The sequence below is a fragment of the Filicampus tigris genome, chromosome 9 (assembly GCF_054856515.1).
Source record: "Filicampus tigris isolate MCC_2025a chromosome 9, RoL_Ftig_1.0, whole genome shotgun sequence".
Lineage (NCBI taxonomy): Eukaryota > Metazoa > Chordata > Actinopteri > Syngnathiformes > Syngnathidae > Filicampus > Filicampus tigris.
This window is the reverse complement of record NC_141225.1, coordinates 21,749,343-21,776,035: the sequence shown is the minus strand read 5'-3', so window position 1 is coordinate 21,776,035 and position 26,693 is coordinate 21,749,343. Positions and strand designations below refer to the sequence as shown.

The 26,693-nt window shown below is 41.1% G+C and overlaps 2 protein-coding genes across 21 annotated transcripts in view; both read right to left on the bottom strand.

Moving 5' to 3' along the window:
* itpr1b (inositol 1,4,5-trisphosphate receptor, type 1b) overlaps window positions 1-19,007 on the bottom strand; it is a 57,903-nt gene extending 38,896 nt beyond the window's left edge. For 10 of the 19 annotated variants that reach the window (XM_086039697.1, XM_086039704.1, XM_086039706.1 and 7 more), the window contains exons 1-35: window positions 18,816-19,007; window positions 17,351-17,464; window positions 14,384-14,454; window positions 13,492-13,607; window positions 12,611-12,697; window positions 12,319-12,477; window positions 10,932-11,030; window positions 10,435-10,518; window positions 10,213-10,359; window positions 10,024-10,128; window positions 9,843-9,887; window positions 9,726-9,755; window positions 9,164-9,318; window positions 8,923-9,022; window positions 8,682-8,842; window positions 8,434-8,575; window positions 8,186-8,344; window positions 7,933-8,105; window positions 6,611-6,730; window positions 6,343-6,534; window positions 5,957-6,208; window positions 5,717-5,858; window positions 4,853-5,006; window positions 4,591-4,784; window positions 4,373-4,511; window positions 3,416-3,470; window positions 3,152-3,317; window positions 2,821-2,988; window positions 2,513-2,584; window positions 2,267-2,404; window positions 2,051-2,176; window positions 1,542-1,742; window positions 663-914; window positions 329-454; window positions 87-215 (exon numbers count right to left, since the gene is read on the bottom strand). In XM_086039697.1, the coding sequence (XP_085895823.1) occupies window positions 87-215; window positions 329-454; window positions 663-914; window positions 1,542-1,742; window positions 2,051-2,176; window positions 2,267-2,404; window positions 2,513-2,584; window positions 2,821-2,988; window positions 3,152-3,317; window positions 3,416-3,470; window positions 4,373-4,511; window positions 4,591-4,784; window positions 4,853-5,006; window positions 5,717-5,858; window positions 5,957-6,208; window positions 6,343-6,534; window positions 6,611-6,730; window positions 7,933-8,105; window positions 8,186-8,344; window positions 8,434-8,575; window positions 8,682-8,842; window positions 8,923-9,022; window positions 9,164-9,318; window positions 9,726-9,755; window positions 9,843-9,887; window positions 10,024-10,128; window positions 10,213-10,359; window positions 10,435-10,518; window positions 10,932-11,030; window positions 12,319-12,477; window positions 12,611-12,697; window positions 13,492-13,607; window positions 14,384-14,454; window positions 17,351-17,442 (4,551 nt within the window). In that variant the 5' untranslated portion in view covers window positions 17,443-17,464; window positions 18,816-19,007. The remainder of the gene's footprint in view (window positions 1-86; window positions 216-328; window positions 455-662; window positions 915-1,541; window positions 1,743-2,050; window positions 2,177-2,266; window positions 2,405-2,512; window positions 2,585-2,820; window positions 2,989-3,151; window positions 3,318-3,415; window positions 3,471-4,372; window positions 4,512-4,590; window positions 4,785-4,852; window positions 5,007-5,716; window positions 5,859-5,956; window positions 6,209-6,342; window positions 6,535-6,610; window positions 6,731-7,932; window positions 8,106-8,185; window positions 8,345-8,433; window positions 8,576-8,681; window positions 8,843-8,922; window positions 9,023-9,163; window positions 9,319-9,725; window positions 9,756-9,842; window positions 9,888-10,023; window positions 10,129-10,212; window positions 10,360-10,434; window positions 10,519-10,931; window positions 11,031-12,318; window positions 12,478-12,610; window positions 12,698-13,491; window positions 13,608-14,383; window positions 14,455-17,350; window positions 17,465-18,815) is intronic. The other 9 variants (XM_086039703.1, XM_086039716.1, XM_086039717.1 and 6 more) reach the window with 3 other exon arrangements.
* A 4,967-nt stretch (window positions 19,008-23,974) lies between these two features.
* Window positions 23,975-26,260, bottom strand: setmar (SET domain and mariner transposase fusion gene). Of its 2 annotated transcripts, XM_086040855.1 has the most exons (4): window positions 26,105-26,260; window positions 25,059-25,197; window positions 24,922-24,973; window positions 23,975-24,619 (listed from the first exon to the last, which is right to left on the bottom strand). In XM_086040855.1, exons 1-4 carry the CDS (start codon window positions 26,198-26,200, stop codon window positions 24,406-24,408), a joined length of 501 nt encoding a protein of 166 aa, XP_085896981.1. In that variant the 5' UTR covers window positions 26,201-26,260; the 3' UTR covers window positions 23,975-24,405. The 2 variants fall into 2 exon arrangements, with proteins under 2 accessions (XP_085896981.1, XP_085896980.1); XM_086040854.1 differs by having other exon boundaries at window positions 23,975-25,197.
* Between the last annotated feature and the right edge of the window lie 433 nt (window positions 26,261-26,693).

The following is a 26,693-nucleotide window of genomic DNA, read 5'->3' as shown; positions in this document are numbered from 1 at the left end:
CCATTTTTCTGTGTACTACCTTCAAACAAAAATGTTTAGACACCCCTGCCCAACGGTATACAAAATACACCAACCAGTTCAATTACCTGCAAACTTGTGCTCTGATCAGAAAAAGGAGAGCTGAAGAAACATGTGACGATGCCCATGACTGTCTCCGTGACATAACACTCCAGCATGGTATCTGCATGCTTCCTGTCACTGGTGTTGTTGCACACCTAGACATAAATTAGCACCCGTGATGAACTGTATCATACCTCTCGTTCATGAGCGTCAGCGGGGCTTTTTTTTTTTTTTGGCTTTCTCAATGTGGGTGTCCAGCTTTGCTTACCCGACAAATGTCCACCAGGAAGTTTTCAAACAGTTTCCACATGTGGTTGGATGTATAAATCTCCTTCATTTCCACTTCAGTGTCGACATAGCAGTGGTTCAGGAAGTTGATATAGGCAATCTTTACCTACAACATATGAAAACCTTGTATTTATTTGAGAAAGGGAGGAGGCGGGGGAGGGGGGTATCATCATGTTATCACATTAATCTTCACAGTTCTAGTGATCAAGAATATTAAGCAAAACAGAAAGTATTCATGTCAAATACACGTACAGGATTTATTGCCAATGGCATCACGCATTAATAACACACGTCGCACATTTCAACTTTCTCACCTCAGGAATACAGTCTTCATGCGTGACGACCCGCACGATGTCATCCAGGGGCAACAGGGAGTTACACTTGATCTCGGTGTAGACGTTTTTGCCCTCGGTGCAGACGGCTAACAGTTCCACCAAGTGGATGTGGTACATTAACTGGCTGTTTTCGTCCATGCGGTCCCGCTCGGAGCGCATCATTTGAATTAATGTTTGAAAGGACGCACGATCGTTGTAGAAGACCAGGACGTCCTCTCCTGAGTTCACAAGCTGAAGGGATCAGAGTCACAGCGAACAGTTGAAATCAGAAGCTCACAACCATTTCACAGCACCCCAACAAAAACAAAAAAAAACTACTACTGTCACATTTACTGTAACAAGTCAACCCCCAATAATATGTTCTATGTGCCTTCACTAGTCTAAATGTCATTCGGATTAATATTGTATTTGTGGAATATGAGTTAAGTAGCAAAATCCACCCGATTTTGTCCATCTCAGGGAGCGGCCATTTTGTCAATTTCTGTCAATTGAAAATGAAATCACAATTGCTCAGGGCTCAGGTAACAATCAATCACGGCTCACTTGTTTTCTGAAGCCGAGCCATGATTGGTCGTTATCTGAGCCCTGAGCAACCGTGATGCCATTTTCAGTCAACACAAGTGGCAAAATGGCAGCCCCCTGAGATGGACAAAATCGGGTGGATTTTACGGCTCATAGTCCACAAACGAAATATTAATCAGAATGCCATGTTTCGACGAGTGGGCCTGCATAGAACATAGTCTTGTAAAGAAAATGTTTGAGTTGACTTCCCTTTAAAGCTGAAGACCTAATAAACGTGTTAGTAAAGCTTCTGTTGGGACGAAGAGTTGCTGTTCATAAAAACCCAAAAACTCAAACCTCAGCCATGACAATGTCTTGACACTTTTTGATGAACTTATTCTCAGCCTTCACGATGGTTTGAAGAAACTTAAGGTACTGGACATGTCGACCGTGTGTCTCAGCACAGTGGACAAAGTGTTGAACCACACGCTCGTTGATCTCACTGCACAGTTGGAAGTTATTCATGAAAATGTGCTGCATGGTGATGGCCTCTAGAATCTGAAAGAGTATTAAAAGGCTTCAGGGAAAAGCACACGCATATAATAACCAACAAAGCGCAACATCATCAGAAACAAGAGTAATTCAGAACACTGATAAAATAAAACTTAAAATCAACAGAGGTGGGCATTCCGTCCCAGTGTGGGGGGAGGGCTGGAGGGGACAGAAATTAAGGACGGGAATGCTTTCGAAGGACGAGGACGGACGGGGTCGGAGGATGATAATTTTTATGAATAAGGACAGAGGGACGGAAGACGGAGCGGCAAAAAAAGTCAACGTCTGGAATCCAATTTCGGCGTGTCGCTCACCCCTGGGTTAAGAAAGAGGTTGATATGCTTGTGAAGAAGAGCTTGGTTTTGCTGGTTGCCCGCGCAGAAATTCTGCAGAAACTCGTGTGCCAATTTCATGATTTCCTGCATGCGGACATCCTCACCCTGTCGTAGAAAACACAAAATCTCCTTTTTGCTTCTATAAATGCTCCGATGTATGCGACACAGTGTTCAAGCTCAGAACCACATGGGGACCTTTTCGTAGGGGATCTGCAGAAGCTCCAGCACCACGCAGTGGGCTCCCATGTTTCGCAACAGCCTCTGCTGCTGATTCTTACTCTTCTTCCCTGAGCTCCCCTCCTGGATGCAAAGCATACTGAGACGCAGCAGAATCTGGACAGAAATGGGGGGGGGGGGGAAATATTCAATGACAAAGACGACATTTCAATAAAAATAACAAAGACGACATTTCAATGAAAAATACATTCTAAATGAGTATACCTCTTTTACAACCCTGTAGTTATAGTTGCTCGTGCTTTCTGTACTGCTCTTGTCAGAACCAAGCGAATCCCCCTGTAAAACAAAGAACACGGAGGCTTTTGCTGATTACGATACTGTACTGCAACAACTCCCATTTCCTGCTTAAAAGCTACTAATATTACACCTGTTCAAACCCGCCAAATAGTTCCTCGAAAGCACAGGCATATACATCGCTTCGATGATAGACAAGGTCCAGTAGATTAGCCTAGTTTGTAGCTAGCAACTGTGGACGCTAGTAGGTAATCTTCAAATGTAATTAGTTACTCTACCTTCTTTTTGTTATCTGACTCCGAGGGTCCATCTCCATCCATCCCATCGTCTCCCTGTCTTTTGTAAACCCACAGCTCCGACTTCTCCACAATGGACCGCAATTGGTCAAGGTCGGATTTGATTTGCTTGTAGTTATCGACATCCTGCCTGGTCACAAGGAGTTGGACCTACAGTGCATTTTGATACACAAGGATGGAGGGTTTGCATTCGGTTTTTCCTTTAAAAAAAACGTTTTATCATTGAAACGTCGGTGTTACCCAGGACGGTCAGATAATCAAAAAATAAAAATAAATAAACAGAGGTGAAAGAAACAGCAGTGGTAAGCCCAACCTGTTTGAAAGCCATGAGAACTTCCTGCCTCTGGCTGAAGTGTCGGAAGAGCAGGTGAAGCGCTCCGGACACGAGAGGAGGGTAGTCATGCATGGTAAGGTGTAGAAGCACTCTTAGGAAGGTACGTCCACCATGCTCATCCAGGTCAAGTGGGGTGTTCTCTTCACTAAGTTGTCCCCCCCCCCCCCCCCCCAAAAAAAAGTTACTTTAATTAGCTTTACTGTTTCAGCTATTGCTGATGTATCGAGATGATTTAAAAATTACCTTCCGCCAAATATTCCTTCTGCCTGCTCCTCAATATTTTCAAAGTCAAGATTTCCTAAAGGGTTCAGATAACTTTTTTTGGGGGGGGGATTTCACAATGCTTAACAATGCACTCGCACTGAGCCAACTCTACTGTGCTTCACCATAGTTACACCTCCCTCCCCTGTTTGATGCTGGCTTGCAGTCACATTATGCTGCTCACTCATCCCAATCACGTTTACAGTATGAACATAAAGAATATTGCACACTTGACTCTCGAAATTAAAATGTTATTCTTGTAAATTGTATGACTTTATCCTTCAAATATTCCTTTCTGTGTGGTGCTAATATGTGATTACGCATGGTGGTGGATGTCATTAAAGTCAACCCAAACATATTTTTTTCAAGAATATGTTCTATGCAGCTCACTGGTTGAAACAAGGCATTCTGATGAATATTGAGTTTGTGGAATATGAGTTAAGCAGCAAAATCCAGACGTTTTTAGCCATCTCACGGTGCGGCCATTTTGTCACTTGCTGTTGACTGAAAATTACATAACAGTTGCTCAGGGCTCAGGTAACAACCAATTCTGGCTTAGCTTCAGAAAACAGGTCAGCCGCGATTGGTCGTTACCTGAGCCCTGAGCAACTGTGATGTCATTTTCGGTCGTCAGAAGTGACAAAATGGCCGCCCCCTGAGATGGCTAAAAACGGGTGGATTTTGCTATATTCCATAAACGCAATAGCAATCACAATATCCTGTTTAATGGGCTTGCATAGAACATATTCTTGAAAAAAATATATGTTTGGGTTGACTTTCCACTTTAATAACTGTCCCACTGAATACACGGCAAGTTTTACACTGGGCCCAAGCGTGCTGAGGCAAATGTCTAATATGTTGGAGCATGGCACAGTGCGCTTGCATTCGTCAACCAGTCAATATTTTTCGTGCGCTTCGTCTGAGTGTGCCCTCACATACCTGGCATCGGACTGGTGGCATTACTGGTTCCATTCTGGCTAGCAGCATTTTCCGATTGCTGGTTGTTTTCATCAAACTCTTGTTTGAAAATACAGAGTAGGCAGGAAATCCTGTAGTCTAGCCGCACGTTTAGAATAAACTGAGACAAGAGAGAGGTCAGAGTAAAACAGCAGCGCTAGTAGCTAGCTCCAAAAAGAAGCAGTCTTCTGATACCACACCTGTAGAATTTCAATGATTTTAAGCTTGGTGTCCATGACCATAATGTCTTCTCTCTCTGGTTCAGCTTGGGCTTTAACTACATCGCCCTCTGGCTGATGAGTTGGTGTGGTGTGCAGCAGACCACCTCCTCGCAGCACTACCTGGGTCATGAGTTCTCCGACTCCATGAATGGACTTCATCACATTACTGCCAGCTACAGAAACACAAACCTCAACCGTGACGGAAATACCATGAGTCAAGTATCAGGAGCAAGATGCCAACCTTTGTTTTGCTCTCCCTTCTCAATCTTGTTGATCGGGTATACGGTGCTGACATGGACACAGTCTAAAATATTCAGCAGTATCTTTGTCAACCTTAACAGGTCACTGAAGTTGTAGAAGCCAAAGTATATGAGGTTCCTTGCCAAATTCACTACCTGTTGACAAATAAATTGACAACCGTGACAAACAGTGCCAGGGAAAGTGGTGAGCACATACTTGACACAATAAAAAAAATGGCAATTTGTGTTTGGTTTTGTTACTTATCTCTTCGAGCAATGTTTGCGCAATTTTTTTTCGCCAGTGATGGCTCTTATTATCACAATAGTTTGTTACTATATCGGAGAAGCAATCGGTCTACCTGTCTCCCAATCATCTTCACACCCTGCTTCTAAGCAGTAAGCTAAATTTCAACTCCTGACTTAAGATAAGGTTCTTAAACATGTTCAATGTTCCAAAGCATGTTATCGCGACAGGTCATGACAGGCCTTTTGGCGGCATACAAAATGCAATGGACCATATCTTGAAAGAATGCGCCAAAAGGGAAGTGTCCTCTTCTTGGGACCAAAAGCTCCAAATGAGTCAACATAAACAGCAGAATATGCTAGTTGCTGAAAAGCAGTTAAGATTTGTCACATTTTAAATGATCTTAAAGCACATAGTTGTGGCACTTATCTCACAAATGGTCACTCTCACATTTTTTTTTTTTTTTTTTTTTTTTTTTTTAAATCAGGCTTCCCAGTAGTATCAAATGCATTGGCAAGAAGCATAGTTACCACAGGGAACAAAATCTACCAAACACAAATGACCTTTTTTTTTGTTTGTTTTGTTTTATGTTTATATATGTCGTTTATTCAAAAAGAAATACCTCAAAGGTCAGCTTGTTTTTCTCCTTGTCGGAGAAGGGAACATTTTGTGACACCACCTCTCTCAGATAGTTTTCCACAAAATCCATGGTGAGGCAAAATCGCTCCTTGATCTCATCTCTGCTGGTTCCATCATTATCATAGCTATCAAGACAAATGCAAAGACACGCAAGGAAGAAATCACCAGCGTCACTTGACGCAACGAGAAATGTGCAGTCATTGTATTCCTATCAGGAACTCACTCATCAATTGTAATTTGAGAGGGGATCTCAGACCAAAGACGGGCATATTTGACAGGCGTGACCTGCTCCTGGGGATCACGGTCCACATGCATGTGCAGCATGAGGCGACAGAAAGAGGCCCGCAAGTCAAAGGGCAGATCCTCATCAGACATACAGCGAAGGATCAAATCCACATCCAGCTGCCCAGAGATCTTATTGATGGCCAAGTACTGACGGTCCAAACACATCCGGGCAAAAAGGTTGAGTTGGCACCTATCAAGAAATCATGTGGATGACGTTTGTCAGCTACAGTATGTTTTTTTTTGCTTTGAACTCATTCACTGCCAGACATTTTCAGACCCTTTTTTACAGTAAACAAAGCAAAGTGTATGTTAAACATATCTGACCTGTAATAACTGACCACCTCGTAGTCCTCCTTCTGACCCTCCTTTGCATCCTGGGCCAACTCTCGTACGCTCTTACTTCGTATATCCTTGAAATTGTCCTTCCAGAACAGCCACACCTCCTCTTCATCTTCAGCCTCTACTGGATTATCACCATTTGTTCCTACTTCAACCTCAAACCTTGATAAAACTAATCTAAGAAACAAGGCGTTTCAATTTTTGTACATTTTCAAAATGAAACCAGCAGGTGAACAGAAATGACGAGGCTAACCTGGTTTCGATGAGGATGTCAGCATTGGTCGGATCAAGCACTGCATTACAGATGAGCTCCTGCGTCACAGGGATGGATTTGTTCATGGACACACAGAGATCCGACAGGTAGTCCAAAAACCTAAACACACATCACAATTAATACCAGAGATATCTTAACAAACACTAAGTAGCCGCATAGCTCATTTTGTGCATTGTGGGCGGAGCATATGCAAACATGAATTTAGCACATCGTCGCTGTCCTGTGAAAAACACATAAGGACAATTTTGCAATTTTTTTTTAACTCTCACGTTAATGGGATGTGTAACACAGAAAGCCCATTCATGTCAAAATTTAAAAAAAAATGGACATAAGTGTTTTTCACAGGACAGCGACGACATACAATGTGATTTATCAAACTGGCGGATGATTTTCTATTATTGAATACACCATGTGAAAGGCAGGAGCAAACTAGCACAAAACGATGCCAGATGAGTGCAGACAAAATAATGTGTCGGGGAGAACTTTTCCACTTGTGTAAACATCATTCGTTAAAATATCGCAACATTCAGCAATTCAATTTTGGAGTTTCTGAATGATCTAACGGTAACAAAAAAAATAATAATTAAAAAAAAAAAAATCACCCACATATAGTCCACGTTGATGCTAGGGCCACACATACAGACAAACGGGCTGAATTTGAGCGTTTTCCCTCCTTTACAGTCAAAGTCAGCAAATCAGATGTTTCTAAAAGATAATCTTCAGCAAATTGTTGCAAATTTTAAACACAATGTTACTCGGAATGGCACATACCTCTACATACAATTACCACACATTCAGTAAGATCAAACAAAATGTGGCCTTTATCCATTTGCTTGCTTCCCTAAAATCATTGAAAGAATAGATTTCCTTTTTGTAACTCAGTAATGTTTGCTTGTCTTCCACTAGCTCATTAAAATTCCATCACGTCAAACTCAATTTTGCGCTTGCAGCGCTCCCCCAAAATGATTCGTAGCGACAAACATCACACCACCACTTTCGCACCTGTTACCAACAATGAGCGCAAACTGCTGGAGTGAGTCAAAACGCAATTTAGCGCCCGCTAGTGTAGTAAAAGTGTAGATCGCAACCTTAACAAATCACGTGCAACATGCCACCAACCATTTGTTAGAGCAAACATGCAATTTATCATACGCTATTTGTGATGTCAGTAAATCAGGCCGTAAGGTGTATGCAACACAGTACATGCTATTGCTTGCAAAATTGTAACCTGCCCCCACTTTCAGCCATTTTACAAACAGCAACCAGAACGGACCCCCCCCCCCCCCCTCTCTCAAATTCACCTCGGCTCCCGATTCTTCCTCACAAGAGTGACAAATGTGTCAATCTCTGCAGCGGTGATATGTTTCTCGAGCAACTTGCGGTTGTTGTGGAGTAGAGCAGTTATTGTGTCTTCTGCGAGCACGTCGTATCCTATTTGTTTCTGCATGAAGCGAAATTGCTTGGCTATATATTCCTGTGAAAAGACGACAAGGGAGGATGACCACCACAGAACGAAGGCCACCGAGTCAGCGTGAAACTGTCGTGTTCACCCACCTGATTCTTTCTGTAGTCCTGCTGAGAGTGGCGTAACACTCTGTAGCAAAGCCGACAAATGTGTCGGAAAGGAGCGTGCCGTTGATCGCCTAGCTCCTCTAGGCGCAGCATGGGACCATCGCCGCTGTCTGTGAAAGGGGCTTGGAGAAGTTTGAAGATCTATAAAAGCGGGGAAGAATTCAAATATGCATCAAATGACAACATTTTTTTTTTTATTCTTGACGGACTTCCTGTGGATTGAAATAAACCTGCTTCAGGATATTCTGCTCTCTCATCAGTTTCTGTCTTTCTCTGTTAGGTTTGTTCACCATGATTTCCAAAACATCCTGTCCGCTGTTTGGGATGTCCACGACAAAGAAGACTAGATCTTCCAGCAGCTTGGTCACAAACCTGAAGAGAGTATTTAATGGGTATAACATAAATTATATATACCAGACCTGGAACATAGAAATGTAGTTAGAAAAAAAAAGTAGGTCGAAAAACGAACACTGTTTACCTTCTTTCATTCTGCGTAATGGTACCTTTTTCCAATTTGCCTGCAATCGATGCCAACACTTTACTTGCATCGTTGGCAAAGTCTAAATCCCGCACCTCTGCTGGTGGCACTGGTACAATGGCAAAAGCCTCCTTGTCCTCTTTCACTGTTGAAGTACCAATCTGAAAACATTGCATATCTTTAATGTACTGTAAATACATCTGTTCAACTGATAAATAACTCGCTTTTTTATTGAACTCACTCTTAACATAACAGGCTTTTCTTCCTCTTTGTCGATGGGGACGTTAGTGCTGTGAACCCACGTGTTGGTACACAAGTGTTTTAGCCGCACATAGGAACTCCTAAAAATGACAACAAGAGAAAAATAAATTACGCTAGTGGGGAGTAAAGCATGTGAAATGTATGATTCAAAACCAAATTAATGCCGACATTGATTAGCAAGGGCAGAATTCTCATAATTCTCTAATGTGTTTACTTCGTACCTGGGCACCATCGAGTCTCCGCCTCTCAAAGTGGTGGGGTCTAATTCAAAGATGGACGAGATTTCCATGCCATCTGGGACCGGGACAAGGGTGTACATGATTTTCTCCTGAGGGGCCCGTAGACGGCCACGTAAAGCTTCATTATCTGCATCCAGCTGAATAATGAAAATGTACAATGTGACAAGGACCACTAGCCACAATCACGGACTCAAGTTGAGAAAATCTATGGTCCCGAATCATTTATGTATCATAATGCTGAGGAATAGACATGCACGCAATACCCTGGCCAGGACCTTGAGTGATTATGGTAAAAGTCTGCCCACTGGTGGAGGTTTCAAGTAACAATTGAATCAGCAGTAAATTGATTCTGTTATATGCTATTGTCATTCATGTGTACCCAAGATGGTACCACACTAAGTAGGAGCTCACCAATTTGGATGTCTGACTTGTTTTTGATATGATGATAAAAAAAATTATAAATACGGACAACATTTTGGGACAATCCACAATTACTTACAGTAGGTAATGGTGTTTATGTATTTGTAATGTATTTAAGTGGTACCTGGAAATTAAAGGGTGTGAAGTCCACCACCTACAGCAGAAAGCAAACATCCATCATACACATTCAAGGCCAAAAACAAAAGTGGAAGGCCAATCAACACTCATCAAAGCGACTTACTGCAGATCGCTGCTCAACGCTCTCTTCCTCAAAGTCAGGGCTCACCTGTCCAACAAATCACACAGCTAATGACTAATGATGACTATTGCGCATGGGATTTACTTCCATAAATGTGACTTTGTTATTGAAGAAAAACATTTTTCAATTAGGACAGTTAAGAGATCAAAGTGGAGACACACACCTCACCCACCTCTGCAGCCAAATAGCAACCAGTTGCCAGATGTTTAAACCTGAACAGGCTGTTCCAGTAACCTGCACCTCCCCGACATGGGTCATGGTGGACTACCTGCCAAGGTCAAAATGTAAGACAAAGTCCCAAGACTTTTGTATTTGTTTGCCAAAAAAAAAGAAAGGAAAAGAACATACTAACCTCAACCTCCCAGAGTGCCTTGCTGCTGGTGGCAGATGTGGCAGATTGGCGGCCTGTTGTTCTCAGGAACACATATTGCTTCTTTCTGTGGTCGTCACACGTGAGGAACTTTTCCTGCTCTGCATGGAACAACCGAACAACATCTCCCTGCCGTTGAAAATGAATTTTAGAGCGGTTGCACTGTGTCATGTATCTCACAAAAAGTAAAAGCAATGCACCAACCCCTTTGAGGATGGTTTCCTTGTTGTCACTCCATTTCATGAATAAAACCACTTTCCAACTTGTGTTGCAATTGACAGAATTAACCTAGATGACAGATAAGATGTAAAACAAAACATCCCAGGCCATCAATTCAAATACATATAAACATATAACAACAGCATATTATACAAATGTATTAGCAACACTAAATAAAGGTAATGTAGTATTATACAAATATAATGGTAGTTTTCAAGAGTAATTTTCTGCTGTCACTAGCACATTATGTTGAGCCATTGTGAAAAATGTACACACATACAGTCATGAAAAAAATATATAGATCGCCCTTGTTTATTTCATTTCTTGTTCATTTTTGTTCGGTCAATCACATGATACACATTTAATAGCATCAGACGTGAAAATGACCAAGACATTGAAGAAAACAAGATGGTGTGATTTTTCCAAGGCTGTACATGGTATACACATTAAATAAATATATTTTAATCAACGTGCAATCGTACCTCATTGCATCCTGGGTTGTCGACAAGCTGGTGACTGCTGGCATGTAGAGGCTGTCCTGCATTCACTGGGTTAAGGACAACTTTATCTCCAATCACCACCTTCAGGAGTGCAGTAGAGAAATTATATGCAAAATTCAACCACACTTCTGCAATACTGAATAACTATTTTAGTCCATGTTCCATGACAATATACGCAATATTTTCACAAGATGGTATGGAGCGCTCGAACTCGGGTGAAGTATTTAAAAATGAACACTAGAGGGAGCTGTAGACCGCGTCATGTATGACTTTACAGTGCAGTAATTCCGTTTGCTGCAATGGCACAGTTGAGACTGCTTACAGCAGCGACTGTGTTTAATTCTAATTTGCAAAACATTTTTGAATAACTGTATAAAAATCTAAGCCAAAATTAACAATACATCGCCCACGTTTAGAGAGAATGCGTTTAGAGATATAGTGAATATTTATTTGTAGTATCTTTTGGCTGGAAGTGACACAAGTAGCAAACAAAGGAATAGGATAAGTTGTCATTATTCTCATTTTGAAAATTATTTTCAGACGCCATTTTATCGATACATCTTTACAACAAATTTCGAGGTCTTATCCCATCAAGGGTCCTGTGTGATCTTGACTCAATCCCTGCTGATTTAGGAGAGAGGCAGAGTAAATCCCGGACTGAATTTTGAGTCTTCAAACTTACCTCGGAGTAAATGGTGAATGTGGAGTGCATTTACAAATAGTTTTATAGAGGCTCATATTCACGCATTCACACGCACATTTCTTTTACAGTGGTCGGCTTCTGCCATGCAAGGAGCTGCCAGGCCCACTGCGAGCAATTTAGGGTTCAGTGTCTTGCCCAAGGGCACTTCGACAGTGGACAATCAGACGCTTCAGTCACTGGTTGGCCCAATCTACCAACTGCGACAAAGATGCTCAACTGAGTCAGGAAAACTGAGTACAGAGGGTAAGCTCAGAGTTGCACAAATAGTTCCAAGCATGTATGCTAAAGTTTTTTTGACGACACAACCCACCAGAGAATCACTGGCTCAGAGCATTCTAATACAGTCATAGATAGGCCTGCACTGAGAGACTATAAAAATAGTGTTTGGAATTTTGTGAAAATAAACAAAAAATAGCAAATATTTATTTTATTTGTTTTTCCAGTCTTTTGGCACTTTATTTGGTCCTTTCCAGCTGAAAGATGCCAATTTGCAAAATGAATAAAAGCACGACATGAATAATTTTGACGTAGCTCTATTTAAATGGGAAGTAATGGCACTCATAATTTTACGCACAGTAATTTCTCAATAATTTCTGTTGGAATTGAATTGGCAATTTCAGCCACCAGAGAACACTTCGTCTGAGTCCCACACCCCAATCTACGCACACTGTCTCCCAGCGACCGCAATTTGTAGAAAGGTTGGATGTAGAACCAGGACCCCTCATTTCCCGCTGAGTCCAGTGTCACCCTCATGGCGTTTTTTTCCAGCAGTGCAGGGAGACGCTTGTTCACTGTCAGGTACTTATTGCTTTTCAAATGCAGCAGCTTCGGAGGGGAAAAAAAATATGTTCCGCTGTTACAAATGACAGTAAATAGCTCCAGTACTTTACCATCAATGGCACAAAGCAGACAGTGAAAACATTACTTCGGACATTATCTCTCCGGTTGTTGAACGTACCTGAATGACGTTTCCATATTGGATGATTGACCCAAGCAACTTGCGATTTTCAGATTCATTCTGCTTCTTTTCCAAGTCAGCCGCGTGCTACATCAAAGAGGAGTGTGAACAATTACACCCAAAATCAAGTATACTGGACCAAAATGTCTGTCTCTACAGATACTTCAAACTAAGCCATTCCTATACAACTCAGAAGTTAGAAGGGGTAAAAGTAGCACGTACCAAGTGAAATGGAAAATGTGCTTGGTTAAAATCATACACAAAGGGAAAGATATAAAAGAGTCACATAATCTGATTAGTATCACAATATGAACAGAATTTGAGTGGAATGTCTAAATAAGAGACTTTATTTGGAAGCTTCCCTGTTCAAACATGCAAACCTTATATGATGAGCTTCGGCATGAGTTTCCAGAGCACAACTACGTTTTTTACAATGAGACTGCTGGGTTGAAAAGACCTGGTGATGATTTTGTGAGAAAACTAAATCTGATCACACTGCTTTGTAGCACTAGAGCCGATGTGAGTTAGGTTAATTGAACATTCCAAATTGCCCTTACTTTTTTATCGAGTGTTTGGCTATACCAGTGATTTTTGTGAGTACTTATTAATTACAATATATAATATAAGTCTTTGATTGGTTGACAGTTTTGCGTTGCACTGGTATACTGTAGCATTACATCTAAGTGTAAAACATTTCTAAAATTGTGATGACATCAGCAGCTGATGTGGCTCATGAATTTGATGATTTGAGCATGAAGCTGTGTAAATCAAGTGAAATGAATGATGCATATCGTCAACGTCTTGCGCATGTCCACCAGTTGTTGAACTAGTTGTGATCAACATGGCAGATACAGAATATGGTGATCGGTGGGGGGCCTTACATGCAGTTTGTTGAGGAGAACAGTGTCAGTGGTACTGTTGCCTCCAGGTTTTGCTGCCTTCCAGAATTGTTTCTGTGCTGAGTATCTGTTCATGGGACACAGCTTGAAAAGGCAATCTGGGGACGGAGGGCAAAATAAGCCAAACTTGCATTAGTAGAAGTTGTCCGTGTGCAGCTAGTGTTTTACACCACTACAAAGCATCCTCATATACATTTTTGATTTAAATGTGGAAAAGCTTGATTTACTAAAATCAGTATGTGCAAACCATAGTTATAGTGCTGAAGGCCAAATTTGGTTAGTTAGTTTTTCGATAACATCCATGCTTTTAACTTTGTCATGATAATGGTTGCATGTTGTCCAATAAGCCGTCACTTGAAAATGGCAGATCTTCACCCAGCCAAGCCAAGTCATCGGTAAAGCAACTGTGTGTTGGGGTGGCATTATGTGACTTAGCTGAATTGTCACATTAAAACCCAGAAAAATTCGGAACGGTTAGGGTCACATTTTCGCAAAGACCGGTCGGCAACTCACAAAATATTTACTTAGTTCTGTAATTTCATACTTGAAGAGGACTCCACAGACCCAACAATTTGTATGCGAGCAATTAAAATATGCATTTTCCCTTCTACGTTCCCTCCCTCCTTTGTGATTTAGTCATCACAGTATAATTTTACTCTATGATGCTTGTTCAAACAGTGTTAATAGATTGAGAAGTTAGAAGCAACCTGAAACGATGACTTTTACATCTCAATTTGTACTTTCACATAGGAAGGACCGTTATTTATCTTGAAGTAGAAGCTATTTGCTGCGCTGTGCTGTGTACTCAGAACCAGTCAAAAATCTCCACAAACTTCAGACTCATAGAAAGTGTTTGACAGGCCTGCCGCCTTACCTCTGAATTTCTTGGGTGGGTTGTTGAGGTCACCTGTGTCAGGTTGAACCACACAGCGGTCATCCACAAGCCTAAGGAAACAGTTGCCAAAATTAACATTAATCAGTTTTATCAATGAACCTGCAATCTTAAGCTCCAATTGCATACATATAAATCCAGCAGTAGAATTTACTGTGCTCCCGTAAACTAATCGATTACTGTACTTTCCACACAAGTTCGACTGCTACAAGAATGGTCTCCTTCAGAGTGCCTTCTATTAATAAGTGCAGCCTGAGTGAATAAGAGGTTCAAGTACAGAACCCCCGAGGGAATGAACGTCAAATGTTTGCTTACAACGTTAACATTGACAGCACTGATTTGAAATCATTTTTTACCAAGGAAGGGCGGGCAAGTATTTTAGCTTCATTCATTGTGAGCTGCTCATTCTCCATTTGAAGAGCACAAAGAGGTTAGCCTATGAATAATTACATGACAGAAATTCATAGGTGACAGCAGTGGCCCATGAAGATACAGCTATCTCTCTCAGGGGTCATATTCAGCACTGCGGCAGTAAAAGCAACACCTGATACAATTAACCTATTTAAGTCACATCCTCTACTCAACTTTAATTAACAGAAAGAGCTCGCTGCAGCAGATGCAGGGAAACGATTACCTTGGCATAACACAACTGTGCCAGATGCAAAAATTGACAAATGAGCTTTGACATGAGGCGGTCTTCAAAAAGGTCGCACGTTTGTTGCCACGGTGTATGACGCACAGAACTAAAAAGATGGAAAAGTATGTTCTCTAAGAGCAAGAAGAAGGGCTGAGTGTGGCCTCTGGTGAGTTGCAAACACTCGTGACCAGGAGGATGAAGACTGGGCTATTTAAAAGGGATCGATAGGCAGCAACAGAGATGCCATACTCATTTTGACCTTGGGAGAGGACAAAAAATATCATGGGCTTGAACTGATAAAGGGAGACTTGATGCACAACAAAAATAAAGTATGGCGCAGCAAAGGCCTACCACGTTGAAAAAAAAGTCATTACTGCACATGATTAAAATGTGGTAAATGGTAGATGTGATTTTCCCCCCTATCCCATCACAATAATAAAATGTTAGTTAGATTAACACATTTTAATCATGTGGAACCGGTGTACATGTAGTAAATCTAAAGGATTTTTTTCCAGTGATTTTTCCATATATTTTCTATACAACGTATCTTGCTCTGGGTCGTTTAGGAGCATAAGGCATCCAAGATGACCTTCGAGAGGCAAATTACACTAATACTGTACAAGTACTGAGTCAATCGCAAGGTGATTAAGGTTGTGTAATGATCGGTAACTGAGCCCGGGCCAGCTGGGGGAGAGGCAGTAATGTGAATTCCTATCGTCCACTTACCATTTTATGTATTTTTAAATTTAATAAATTCTTGCTTCCACCATCCATTATTCATTTGACTGCCTTCGGCCTTCAACCAAGGAGGATAAACTGTGATAACGGGCTGGGAAGTTTGCAACAAAGCGCTACAAAACGAAAAGAACAGTATTTATAAGATAAGAGTGTAATGTGAATCCATGTATGATCCGTTTTTTCTGTTTTAATTTGTCAATTGAAAATTAAATTAGCGAGTGATTAGTTAATATTTGTTTGTTAATCTTTCCCCACAAAAAAATGAAGATTTTTTTTTTTCATGTTTCAGCTCAGTTCAAAAGCCCTAAATGGAAAAACAGGCTGTATGACTGAGTTTGATTTCAATTTTTAGACCTGGAGTTTGGTGCCATGCATTAGCCTGAGCCGGCTGCAGAAGCCGAGGTCGACTGGACATATTTCGGAAAATACCGACTGGACATAGTCGGCGTGCCTCAAAACACAATTTGGGCTGCGGTAACAGTCCGCTTGAAAGGGTTCGGACTCTATTCCACTATGGACGTGCCCCAGTGGGAGGTGCCAAGCAGATGTGGGTATACTTATTGCTACCTTGTGCCTTCTGCATTGGGGTTTACCTGGTGGATGAGAAGGTAGCCTTCCTCCCCATTCGGGTGGGGGATGAGTCCTGACTGTTGTTTGTGCCTATGCACCAAACAGCAGCTCAGAGTACCTGTCATTTTTTGAAGACTTATTTCTCTCAAATAATGTTCACAAATCCATCTAAATCTGATCTGTCAGTGTGAGCCCCTCTCCTTTGCCAAAAATAAACTACGTCATTCCATCTTGACTAATTAATTCATCCTCTATGTGTAGTCCCTGACAACTTTGCGGGGGGCCACAATCTTCAAATCCTGTGACTGGAGGATGTGTTTTGATTGGCCACCTGAATTTCAGGCCTTAACAAATACAGTAGCTCAAGTAATGCACATATGGTGAGTTGTTTGCCTTGCAAAAATATTCAATCATGTTAAATCTCAAGGCTTCATGAGGCAAGAAAACTCACTAAAAATTAACGCTCACACAGCAACCTATCAGCTGGGCAAATGGTCGCAAATGACTTTTTGTTAGTAGCTCCAGTGGGCAACAGGCTTAGCATATCTTTACTAATGCTCATTACAAAATTTCCAGGTCACCTAAACCAGACCAATTAAAAATTAAAATCAAATTCAGTCTTGTGGCCCGATTTTCCTTTTTTTTATTGTTGCTAAAATAGGAATATGGCGTACTGGGCAATTATTTGTTTAAATGGAACTGATGATACACGGATTAAAGTACACTGGACAATTTATAATAAATATACAAAATATAATAAATAGAATTTAGTGTCGAAATATAAAATACTTAAAATATATATTTGGGTTAATTTGATAATATAAATTCTTTATTATTTTATGCTACATAAAGATTTATTTCCTCACCTGTCTTGGAGGCTTCAGAATAACAATGTTATGAGGTATGAAAGTACAGTACACTGGAATCACGACTTGAGAACAATGCTGGCCGGGTGGTCTTTGTATATGAGTCAAGAATGTTAGCATACGGGGTTATACACTTACCCTAAGGTGCTGATAAATCCACTGGTGGAGCCCTCTGCATATAGGGAACAAATGTCCCCAATATGGAGGAAACTGGACATCTTGTCCGACATAGCTCCTTACACTTAGCAGCTCCTGAAAATGAGCACAAAAAGGAGATAATCACAATTAGTTACAATCACTTCAAAGTACAAATATTTTGCAGTAGTGTAGCGTAATTTGTCAATTGTACAGCTTGCGTGCATGTGCGTCTATGTGTGACTACACACACACAAACACACAAGGACACATTCATTGGCTATGAATGACTCCTTTCAATGTGTTCATGCATCATATAAGTCAGGGGTGTCAAACTCATTTTTGTCGTAGGCCGCATCGTAGTTCTGATTTCACTCGGAGGGCCGTTACGACTGTTAACCCGTGTAAGTGTATGATCGCCTTATAGACAACTTATTAATAGATCCCTAGTTTTGAAATCAGAAGCCAGTAAATAGTGTGCTCAACTATTTCTCAATTTATTCTAAAGGAAGGATTGGTAAGAAATGCTTGAAATATCCCATATGTTGTGTTCACAGTGAAGATTATTTCAAAAAAACATGTCAAGTCAACACACATGATTTTTCTTCGCGGGCCACATAAAAAGATGTCGCGGGTCGGATCTGGCCCCTGGGCCTCAAGTTTGACACCTGTGATCTAAGTCATTTCCCAGCATACTTAGGCATATTCTTGTGAAAATCCCCATCATACCCAAATATCAAAAGGCGGATGCCTCATTTAGCTATGCATACATTATCTTAGTTATTGTTATATTCGTAAAGCCAGAATTTTTAAATGCAGGTCATGTATTATATCTGATATGGTTAATTGTTTAGCTTTCACAAACTAAATTAATACATTAAAATCACCATTACTCAGAGAGTCTTGGGTTCAGAATTCTGTGAAAATGTTACAGTTGGCAGATTAATGTGGAAAACTTTAGAATAGAAGGCTGAAGCATTTACCAATAAAAATAAACTGATGTTCTTTTCCATTAAAATGAATGCAACGTAAAGCCTTTTGGTGACTTAAACCTCACTCCAGGCATATAATAGGCTCCAGTAATTAGTTATATTTTGCGATGCATTACTTATTAAAACATATTCACACAAATAACAGCCATAAACAGTAAACCAAGAGTGACACAGATCAAAATTTCACTTTCATGATGCAACTTTCTAGATTCCACTGTTAGCATTATATGATATGCATGATATGACTATTGTGGCTCCAGTGCAATCAATTTCCAATTGTGAGTTGAAATTATCACGGGCGCATTTTCAACCTTCGCTCTGCTTGTATTTTTTGTGTATAGGCACACACAATCATTTACTGTAATTAAACAACAACAACAACTGTGTCGTAGATGGAAAATAGCGCGTGGGCTATTTCCTTCACTACGATGCTGAAAGCTCTAGTCTAGTGTTAAACTGAAAGCACACATCATTACCTGTCCAAAATGAAGTTAAGGCGGCAAACCAGCCAAAGACACGGAAGCTAGTTAGGTCAGCACAGGATCAATTCCACCGTGCTATCCTCGGTTAAGTCCCCATGGTGGTGGAAGTCCAGGTAGGGAGAGAGTGAGTGAGCTGCGTTATTATTCTGACAGCTGAGGCAACGTTGAGCTACAATCGGCTTCCACTCCTCCACATGTCACTGATGGCCCGCCCCTTTTCTGCCTATTTATACTGCCGCGCTGATCCATGGGAAACGTCGTTCTTTAACGCTATGTCGATAAATTGCCACAATTGAAGTTCATTGCTGGCACACTAAAAAGAGTAAAGGTGGGATGAAACATCGGGTACTTTAACAATAACAAAAACATGTTGTGTTGCTGTTGTGCGCCACCAGATCCACCAAAGGTTTTTAGGTTTGCAAAATGAAAACTAACTTAAATCCAGCACAACCTGTGGATGGAGGATCAAATTAGTGCACATTTGGTAAAGTTCTGCAAAGAAAATAGGGCCAGTTATTTCTAAAGGGGCAGACTGGGAACCAAAGCTAGTTGAGCAGTCTCGTGCTAGCCGTTAAAGGGTGAACAGACGTCAAGCTAGCAATATAGCCTTCTTAGTTAGATATAGACACCAGCTACCATGTTAGACACCAACACATTATAAATCAAACAGCATCAATCACCACAAAAAAAACACTCAATCATAAAAGAACATTTCAGTCAGGCTTTTTATCTTGTTTGCTCAATTGCTCTGCTTGTGCCAAACGACTGATGGAATTAATGACATTGAAGGTTTTGTTTATCATTGACACTGTACCACTTCCGAGGGTTGATCTTAGAAAATGAGACGAAATAGTCAAATGTTTTTTTATGATGCTTGTATAATTTTAAAATCCCAGTCCATCAGGCTCGAATTCAATAGAATCATGAAAAATGGGCCATTAGAGCTCTGATCAGATCCCCATGGAAGAGATTGTTATTGTACATCATGTCAGAAACAGAAACACACACGTCATGCTTATAAAAGGGGGATCAAGCTGTGCATGTCAAGCGGTAAAAGGGTGTGAATTAAACGTGTTTTGTTTGGGCAGTCGCCAATCAAAAACCTGGACTAATTTGACTTTATGTTTGTTGTTTTCTTCTTCTCTCTCATTCTTCTTTTTTACATTTTTGATCATTTTGAAATAACGTTTTGAGTATGTTTTGGTTATTATTTGTTTTCCTTATGCACCCCAACAAATCATCTTGTTGCTTTGTGGATGAATCAGGCAAGTGAGGCAACCAATGTAATGATGTAAGATTTGGTAGCCTCAAGTTTGAGTGATCTGGTTTATTTGCAGCTGACCCATTAAAATCCCAATGTGGCATCCTCTTCTATAACTGGAGCACACACAGAGGTACAACAGATGACTCCAAAGTGAAAGTAGTGTGTGGGTGAACCCATCGCTGACATTCAGGAAAATCATTCTTGAAATTAGAATTATACACATTTAAAACAAACAAGAAAATGATCTTCTTTCGTTGCAGAAAAGGATGTCAATGGGCACATATGGTTGTTTTCCAAAACTTTAAAAGTGAAAAAAAAAAATGGGCTGCTAATCGTGTTGCGTCACAATCACTTGCAAACTCAAGCGTGATGGACGTGTTTTGTCACAGTGCTTTCAAGAGCATCATCACTTTCGTGACATTGCAATATCTGAGGAAATAACCCATCTGCCACTACAAGCATTTCCAGGCTTTTGCCACATTCGACACTAAGTGATGTTGACTACAGATCACTGAGTGCTCAGTTGTCATGGTTACGGTATACAGGAGACTGGCCACCTCCGGCTACAGGGAGGGGGAAATCGGTGGTAAAGTGTTTAAAAAAAAATAAAAGAACTACTGTTTCATCATGATCATGATTCTGAAGTGATAACGCACATTATTTTCTACCTGCATTTAGCTACTCAAGGAGCCCAGAAGCTTTAAGTAGGATGCAGTACGTGATCGCAAGTTCAGTGAGAGGGAGTGTGACTTGAGTTATGCTTGTGAGTTATTCTCTGACACGGAAACATAGCGAAGGCCTATTTTCTTCCCACACCAGAGCATCTGCATGCAAGAAACACACAGGAGACAGGGTGATGCTAAAAAAGTAGCAACCATCAGTGTGGGTGTACAGCTTTGCAAAATTCAGCCCTGTGCGCACTTTAGAGTGAATATCCTCATGTGCACGTCAGGCCTTCCCCAGGCCGCTATGTGTGGGCACAGTGGTTGGCAGTCTTCTTGTCTGTGTCTCTGATGCTCCTTTGTTTTGACCATGCTTGCAAAACATGCTTTACTTGCATAAGAGATTTCAGAGTTACTCTGCTGGTTGTCTTTTTTGTCGCGCGAATTCAAACCTGACCATGTGCGGATGATTCAACTTGAAAATCAGGATACATCTTGCACAACTCGCTTTTTCACAAGACCATACACGGTGTGATGGCTTTTACTCCTATTCTGTATCTGGGACAGTGACCCACTAAAGTCACAGCGCCACTGGGAAAAAAAAACCCTACCATAGTTAATCGCTAATCTGTCATTCTGAACTAAAAGTACAAGGGTGATACAGTACTAATTTCATGCATCTCTCAAAATAAGCTTTATACAAAATAATAAGAATAAAAAAGGACTTTTTACATTTTAAACTCTCCTTCCTCCGCTCTGGTTGTTGCGCTGAGAACATGGAGTTCAGGTTTTCTCAAGTTCACCACAGAATATGAGGGACGCCAGGACGGAACGAGACGGTGTGAATAAATGCACAGTGAAACTGCTCGACATACGTTCCAAGCCTTGCAAAACGTATGAGTAGGTCACACAAACACGAGTCCATTATCTCCTCTCTGTCTGTTATTGACATGCAGTAACTGTGAATTACATCATGTCCCCGCAGGGTCGAGTGAGTCTCAGAGTCACGACTTAAGAGGTTTAACTTTAATTCTACCTGAACGCAGCGCTCACACATGAGCAAGCGGCCGGCGGCAAGTTTCCCAGACGAGCGTGGAGAGCCTCTGAAGTAACGGTCGCGTCTGCTTTAGCATTTTCTCCACAGCGCTGCTGTCTGTCTAATTGCTAGTCATTTGAACTGAAGAATGCAATGAGTATGCGGATACTCAAGTACAGGTCTACAGGACGCCATGACAGTACCCTGAAATAATGCAGCAAATGTTCTCACTAAATATAAAAGACAATTATCCTGGTGTAATGGCCTGCGTATTCCCTTTGGAAATAGGATTATTAGACCTGCTATACTGTAATTAGGGCTCAGGGTTTTGCAGTGTTAGTGACTTAATGGTTTATCTATAAATCATCACGATGTGATTAGCATGTGATTTGCCTCGCCGCTTACTCGAATGTGGTGGTGTCAATCAATTGAAATTTTGGAATCGTTGCCGTCTTAAAAGTAGCTGGCCTCGTCATTATTTGCACTGGGCTGAGGACCACTCCATCACATCCCCTTGGATACGGCATAATCATGATGTCAGACCATACATAAACACACAAGCACACTGAGGTAAATTATCCACCAGGTGTTTGATTTGCAAGAGAAAGGGAGCATTTCCTGTGATCCAAGTCTTGTGCTATGCTGTGAATACGACAGGAGAATAACATCAGAGAAGAAAGTGGTTTCGTGCCACGTATTTGACATTCAGAATTTTCTCTAAGCAGATTTCATTGCTGGTAATCTGCAAAGATCAGTCACAAGGGAGGGCTCCGAATTTTCTCTTGACATTCTTGCTAAACTTTTTAGGCATGAGGTCGGTTGTAGCTTTTTTTTTTAATAGGCTACGTCTTGTGTAAAAATATCATTACAGTTTGTATGATGAGACAGCAATGGGGATTTTCTGGCCTCATCGTATTTGCTTTTTTTGAGGTGCTTCACTAAGTTTGTATGCTTGTCAAATGTCGTACGTGCCACTGCTATTATATTGTGATGGACAATTTGCAGACAAATTTACAGACAATTTTGGGTTTGACTTCCCCTTTAAGTATTTGTTTGTTTTGATGCATTTATACTCCGTGCCGAGAGTGCAGCATCCACTTTTACTTGAACTCAACGCCTGTCAACGACAATATGAAGGATCTTACTATTTCATGCATCGTTCAGCATCCTTACCATCATGTGATGTACAGTTCACCTAATGTGATTAACAGGTGGTTGCTAGGCGACCACCCCGGAAAAAATCTATTTGTTTGAAGCCTGGCTCTTGTGAACAGTCCAGATTTGAGAACAGTCTTTTGTCTTGCAAGACACAACCAGCACTGACCAATCAGCACCTGTACACACATTCGGTTGCCATGGGGATTCCAGGGACTCAAACAAAAATGAGTCATACAATTTGAGGTTGTTCTTATAAAACTCATAGATATGTTGCAACGGCCGTGGGATACACATGCACAAGGAGGACACATGTTTTTAAGAATTTTGCGTTCAATGTTAGAAACTGTAGAAGACATTAAAACACTACACAACCTCATCAGCTGACAACTACAGTTTGATCCAGCCATTTCTATGCATTATATAAACATCCTCAGTATTTGGTTTTCCTCCAATTAACTAACGCAACACAAAGATGGAAAAGGATGATGGGCAGTGGTGAAAAAGATAATCATATGTAGGATTCAATTTGTCTGAGGAATGATCTTTAAACCTAACACAAACAAATAACAGTGAGGGTGCTTTATTTGATTGCCGTGCACAGGTAAGACCATGCAAGGAGAAAAAACTAATTTGACAAAACACCTTTCACTCTTCTTACTAGATGGAAAATAGCAACCTGTAATCAGCCTCCATTGCGTGTCCACTCCTACATTTTCATGTCTCCCAGGCCCAATGTGGCTGGAGCAATGGTCCCATTTCTGCATGAAAGACATTCTAATTAACCCAAATGTTGATATTAATAAGACGAAAGCAGGTCAAGTCGAAAAATGGGCCACATTGAGAGGGGGGCCTGATTTCAGAAGTAGTCATACTAAAGTGGGACACTCCGCCTCCTCCCGCGACTGGGGAATCAAACTTATTTCTACATCAAAATACCCCCTAGCCCGCTTTAATTGGTCCCACCTCTCTTGAGGTCCAAGAGGGATGAGAAGCTGCAAATACCTCGAAAAGAAAGATTCTTGAGGACGACAAATGAGAGTACGGCAACATTTATTGCCACTTGGAGGTTTTGCTTTATGGATGGACAAATTATTTCCTGGCACCAGGCTTTCTCTCTTATAATAACATGTGAGCAATGTTTATACTAGATGAAACCTATTTAGCATGTGCCAGTGTTAACAATCCTCCTGCTCCTGACAAAACGCGTATGTTGAGGAAGTAATAGGATATTGTGTGCTAGGACATGCTGACTGAAACACATTCTGCACGGAACATGCATTCTCCAATGCCTGAAAAAGACTGAGCAAGAAGGACATGTCAAGGAGTTCCCTCCACATTACGAGACCAAAATAATGATGACAGAACATGTTCGTGTGTGTCTACACACACACACACGCACATAGGCTTTACCTACAGTATATCTATTACAAATGCAACATAACGCGAGGCAACATTCAATTTAGGTTAGTTTAAAACCGATAAATCCAGAGGCAGGAACTTTGTACAGTCGTTGGCACCACAGTAACAAGCTTTCCTCTGGACCGTCCTACTGGCCTGAAAGGCAATGTCAGTTTGCGTGAAGTGTAGCTTTCCAGGTGTTTGGTTTCTGTAGCCTCCAGAGTAGTCGAACGTTAGCTCCTCCTCAACATCGATATCCCGGCCAGCAAACAGTGCCAATCTGGGCAACAAAGAGTGCACACGGACCGGCACCATGAACAAGTTGGGCAAGCAGGAGTGGTTCAGAAAGCGACCTATGTTTCCCACAGTGGCGGGGTCTACAAATGTCTCAGCGATGGAGCCCGAGCCCGCATGCTCCCGTACGGCTATGATGTAATTATTTTCCTCAAATGTCTGTGCAAGTTGCCTTCGTCGTGCCTCCTCAAAACCGATGACCTCCCCTGCATACTCGCACACAAACGTCCCATGCGGGATCCGCTGAAGCGTCCGCACTCCCCACCCCCTGTTGCTCGTGGTGCATACCTGCAAACGTAATCGCAGCCCTCTCTGCACCACTCGGTTTGAGCAACTGTCACTGCAGGAACAAAGGGCATTACACTCAAACACCGGGGTGGAGTGACCGATTTCCGATACATTAATGCTAAGCAACAAGCCATCACTGGTGTAGGCTTGTCCATGGGTCTGCAGGCAGCAACAGCTCTCAATGATGCACGAGTGGGAAAGGCAGGAGCAACCAGGAAGTGTAACTTCACTGGGGTCAACAGAGCATCCTGGTCCTTGAACGTTGACTGGAGAGTACTGAAAAATACAGAGTTGAACACAACACAGGAGGAAATTGCAACATAAAAATTAAGAATGTACATTTTTGTCATTCTGTCTTAAAAAGAAAACGAATGATGTAGGAAAGTCAATGCAGTAAATACACAAAAGGGAATACACGTATAAACTGAAGCACATGAAAATTACAGTGACTTTAATAGAGTATATAAAATCCTTATGAGCAGGTCTGTCTTAAAGAGATCATTGCCTCACTGCCCACAATCACTGGTATTAAATGATTACCAATCTCACGCAAGCCATTCATATATTTATTAAGACGGAATGATAATGGTGAAGCCCTTCTTTCCGGTTTATACAAATTGTTTTGATACACTAAACAAAAAGCCAAGTGAGTGAAGACCAAGTTTGTTGATAAAAATAATAATAATTAACATTTCTGGAAACACCTGGGAATAGGTTTAACTTGTGAAATTGATTGCTGTGTAATTTGAAATTAAAGAATTATAAAACTAAAATAAAAACAAATGTAACAAAAATAAACAATACAAGAACGTAACATACAAAGACTTCTGCAACGATAAAGTTCAATCAAGTGTGTGTGTGTGTGGGAGGGGGTTGTTGTTGTAATTTAGCTTTAAAAAAAAACAACAACTTTTTTTTTAACCTTATTGCGCTGAGGTTTCAGAACAAGCCGTCACACATTTCGTTTGTTTTATTTATTTTAGTCCCGAAGTGTTTTCCATTAAAATATGCATCTTCATTTTACTAAATACTAAATTAACATAAATTGGCAGACTTCAGGTCCGATTTAAATCCAAATTCGGATTACGTCGCCGCCGTAGAAACGAAACTCCGATGAAAACGAAGACCAACACATCATGGAGATGACAACAAAACTCATGACAAACCTGATTAGAGACATTACCTGGAACACAGGAAACGTATGCTCAGTTGAATCCGGTTTAAATGAAATAATAACATCCTCGAGGCCGTTGCTCAAGTCGACATGTGGACCACTCATTGCTCTGGTGGGTTACCCTATTTTATCATTTCCGGCAACAAACCACGGAGATGCTGTTTCCGGCTCTATCAGAGCAGACGAGCTCCTCCTAGCTGCTAACTGGAAGTATTACATCATTTCATGTTTCACGTTCTGTGACAATGGGAATTTGTCACGAGATGTCGCTGTTAAAGTTACTAAAAACAAAAGAATAGTACCATTGCAGCCATTTTCGTCCCTGCTTGCCTGTCTCATCTTATGCTTTCTTTTCCTTAATTAGGTGTGCAGTAATAACCGAAACCCAGCAGATGGCATGCCTGTGTAGGGAAAAAGAGTCACAGAAGGCCTTCTAAACCACCCCTGCAAATAAACAAAAAGCAATCAATCCATCTAGAGTCTGTGTAAAATGGCAAAAGTGGTGCAAAAGTCCTCCTGAGCTGTGCGCAAATCTAGTGACCAAGAAACATCTAATCGCTGTGCTTGCCAGCAAGGTTTTTCCCACCTACTGTAGTGG

Bases quoted from the DNA above. Each gene is read 5' to 3' on its own strand.
- setmar (XM_086040854.1), bottom strand. From the start codon at position 26,200: ATGAGTGGTCCACATGTCGACTTGAGCAACGGCCTCGAGGATGTTATT. The intron at 25,198-26,104 runs GTAATGTCTCTA...TGTATTTTTCAG, and splicing joins ATACGTTTCCTGTGTTCCAG to TACTCTCCAGTCAACGTTCA.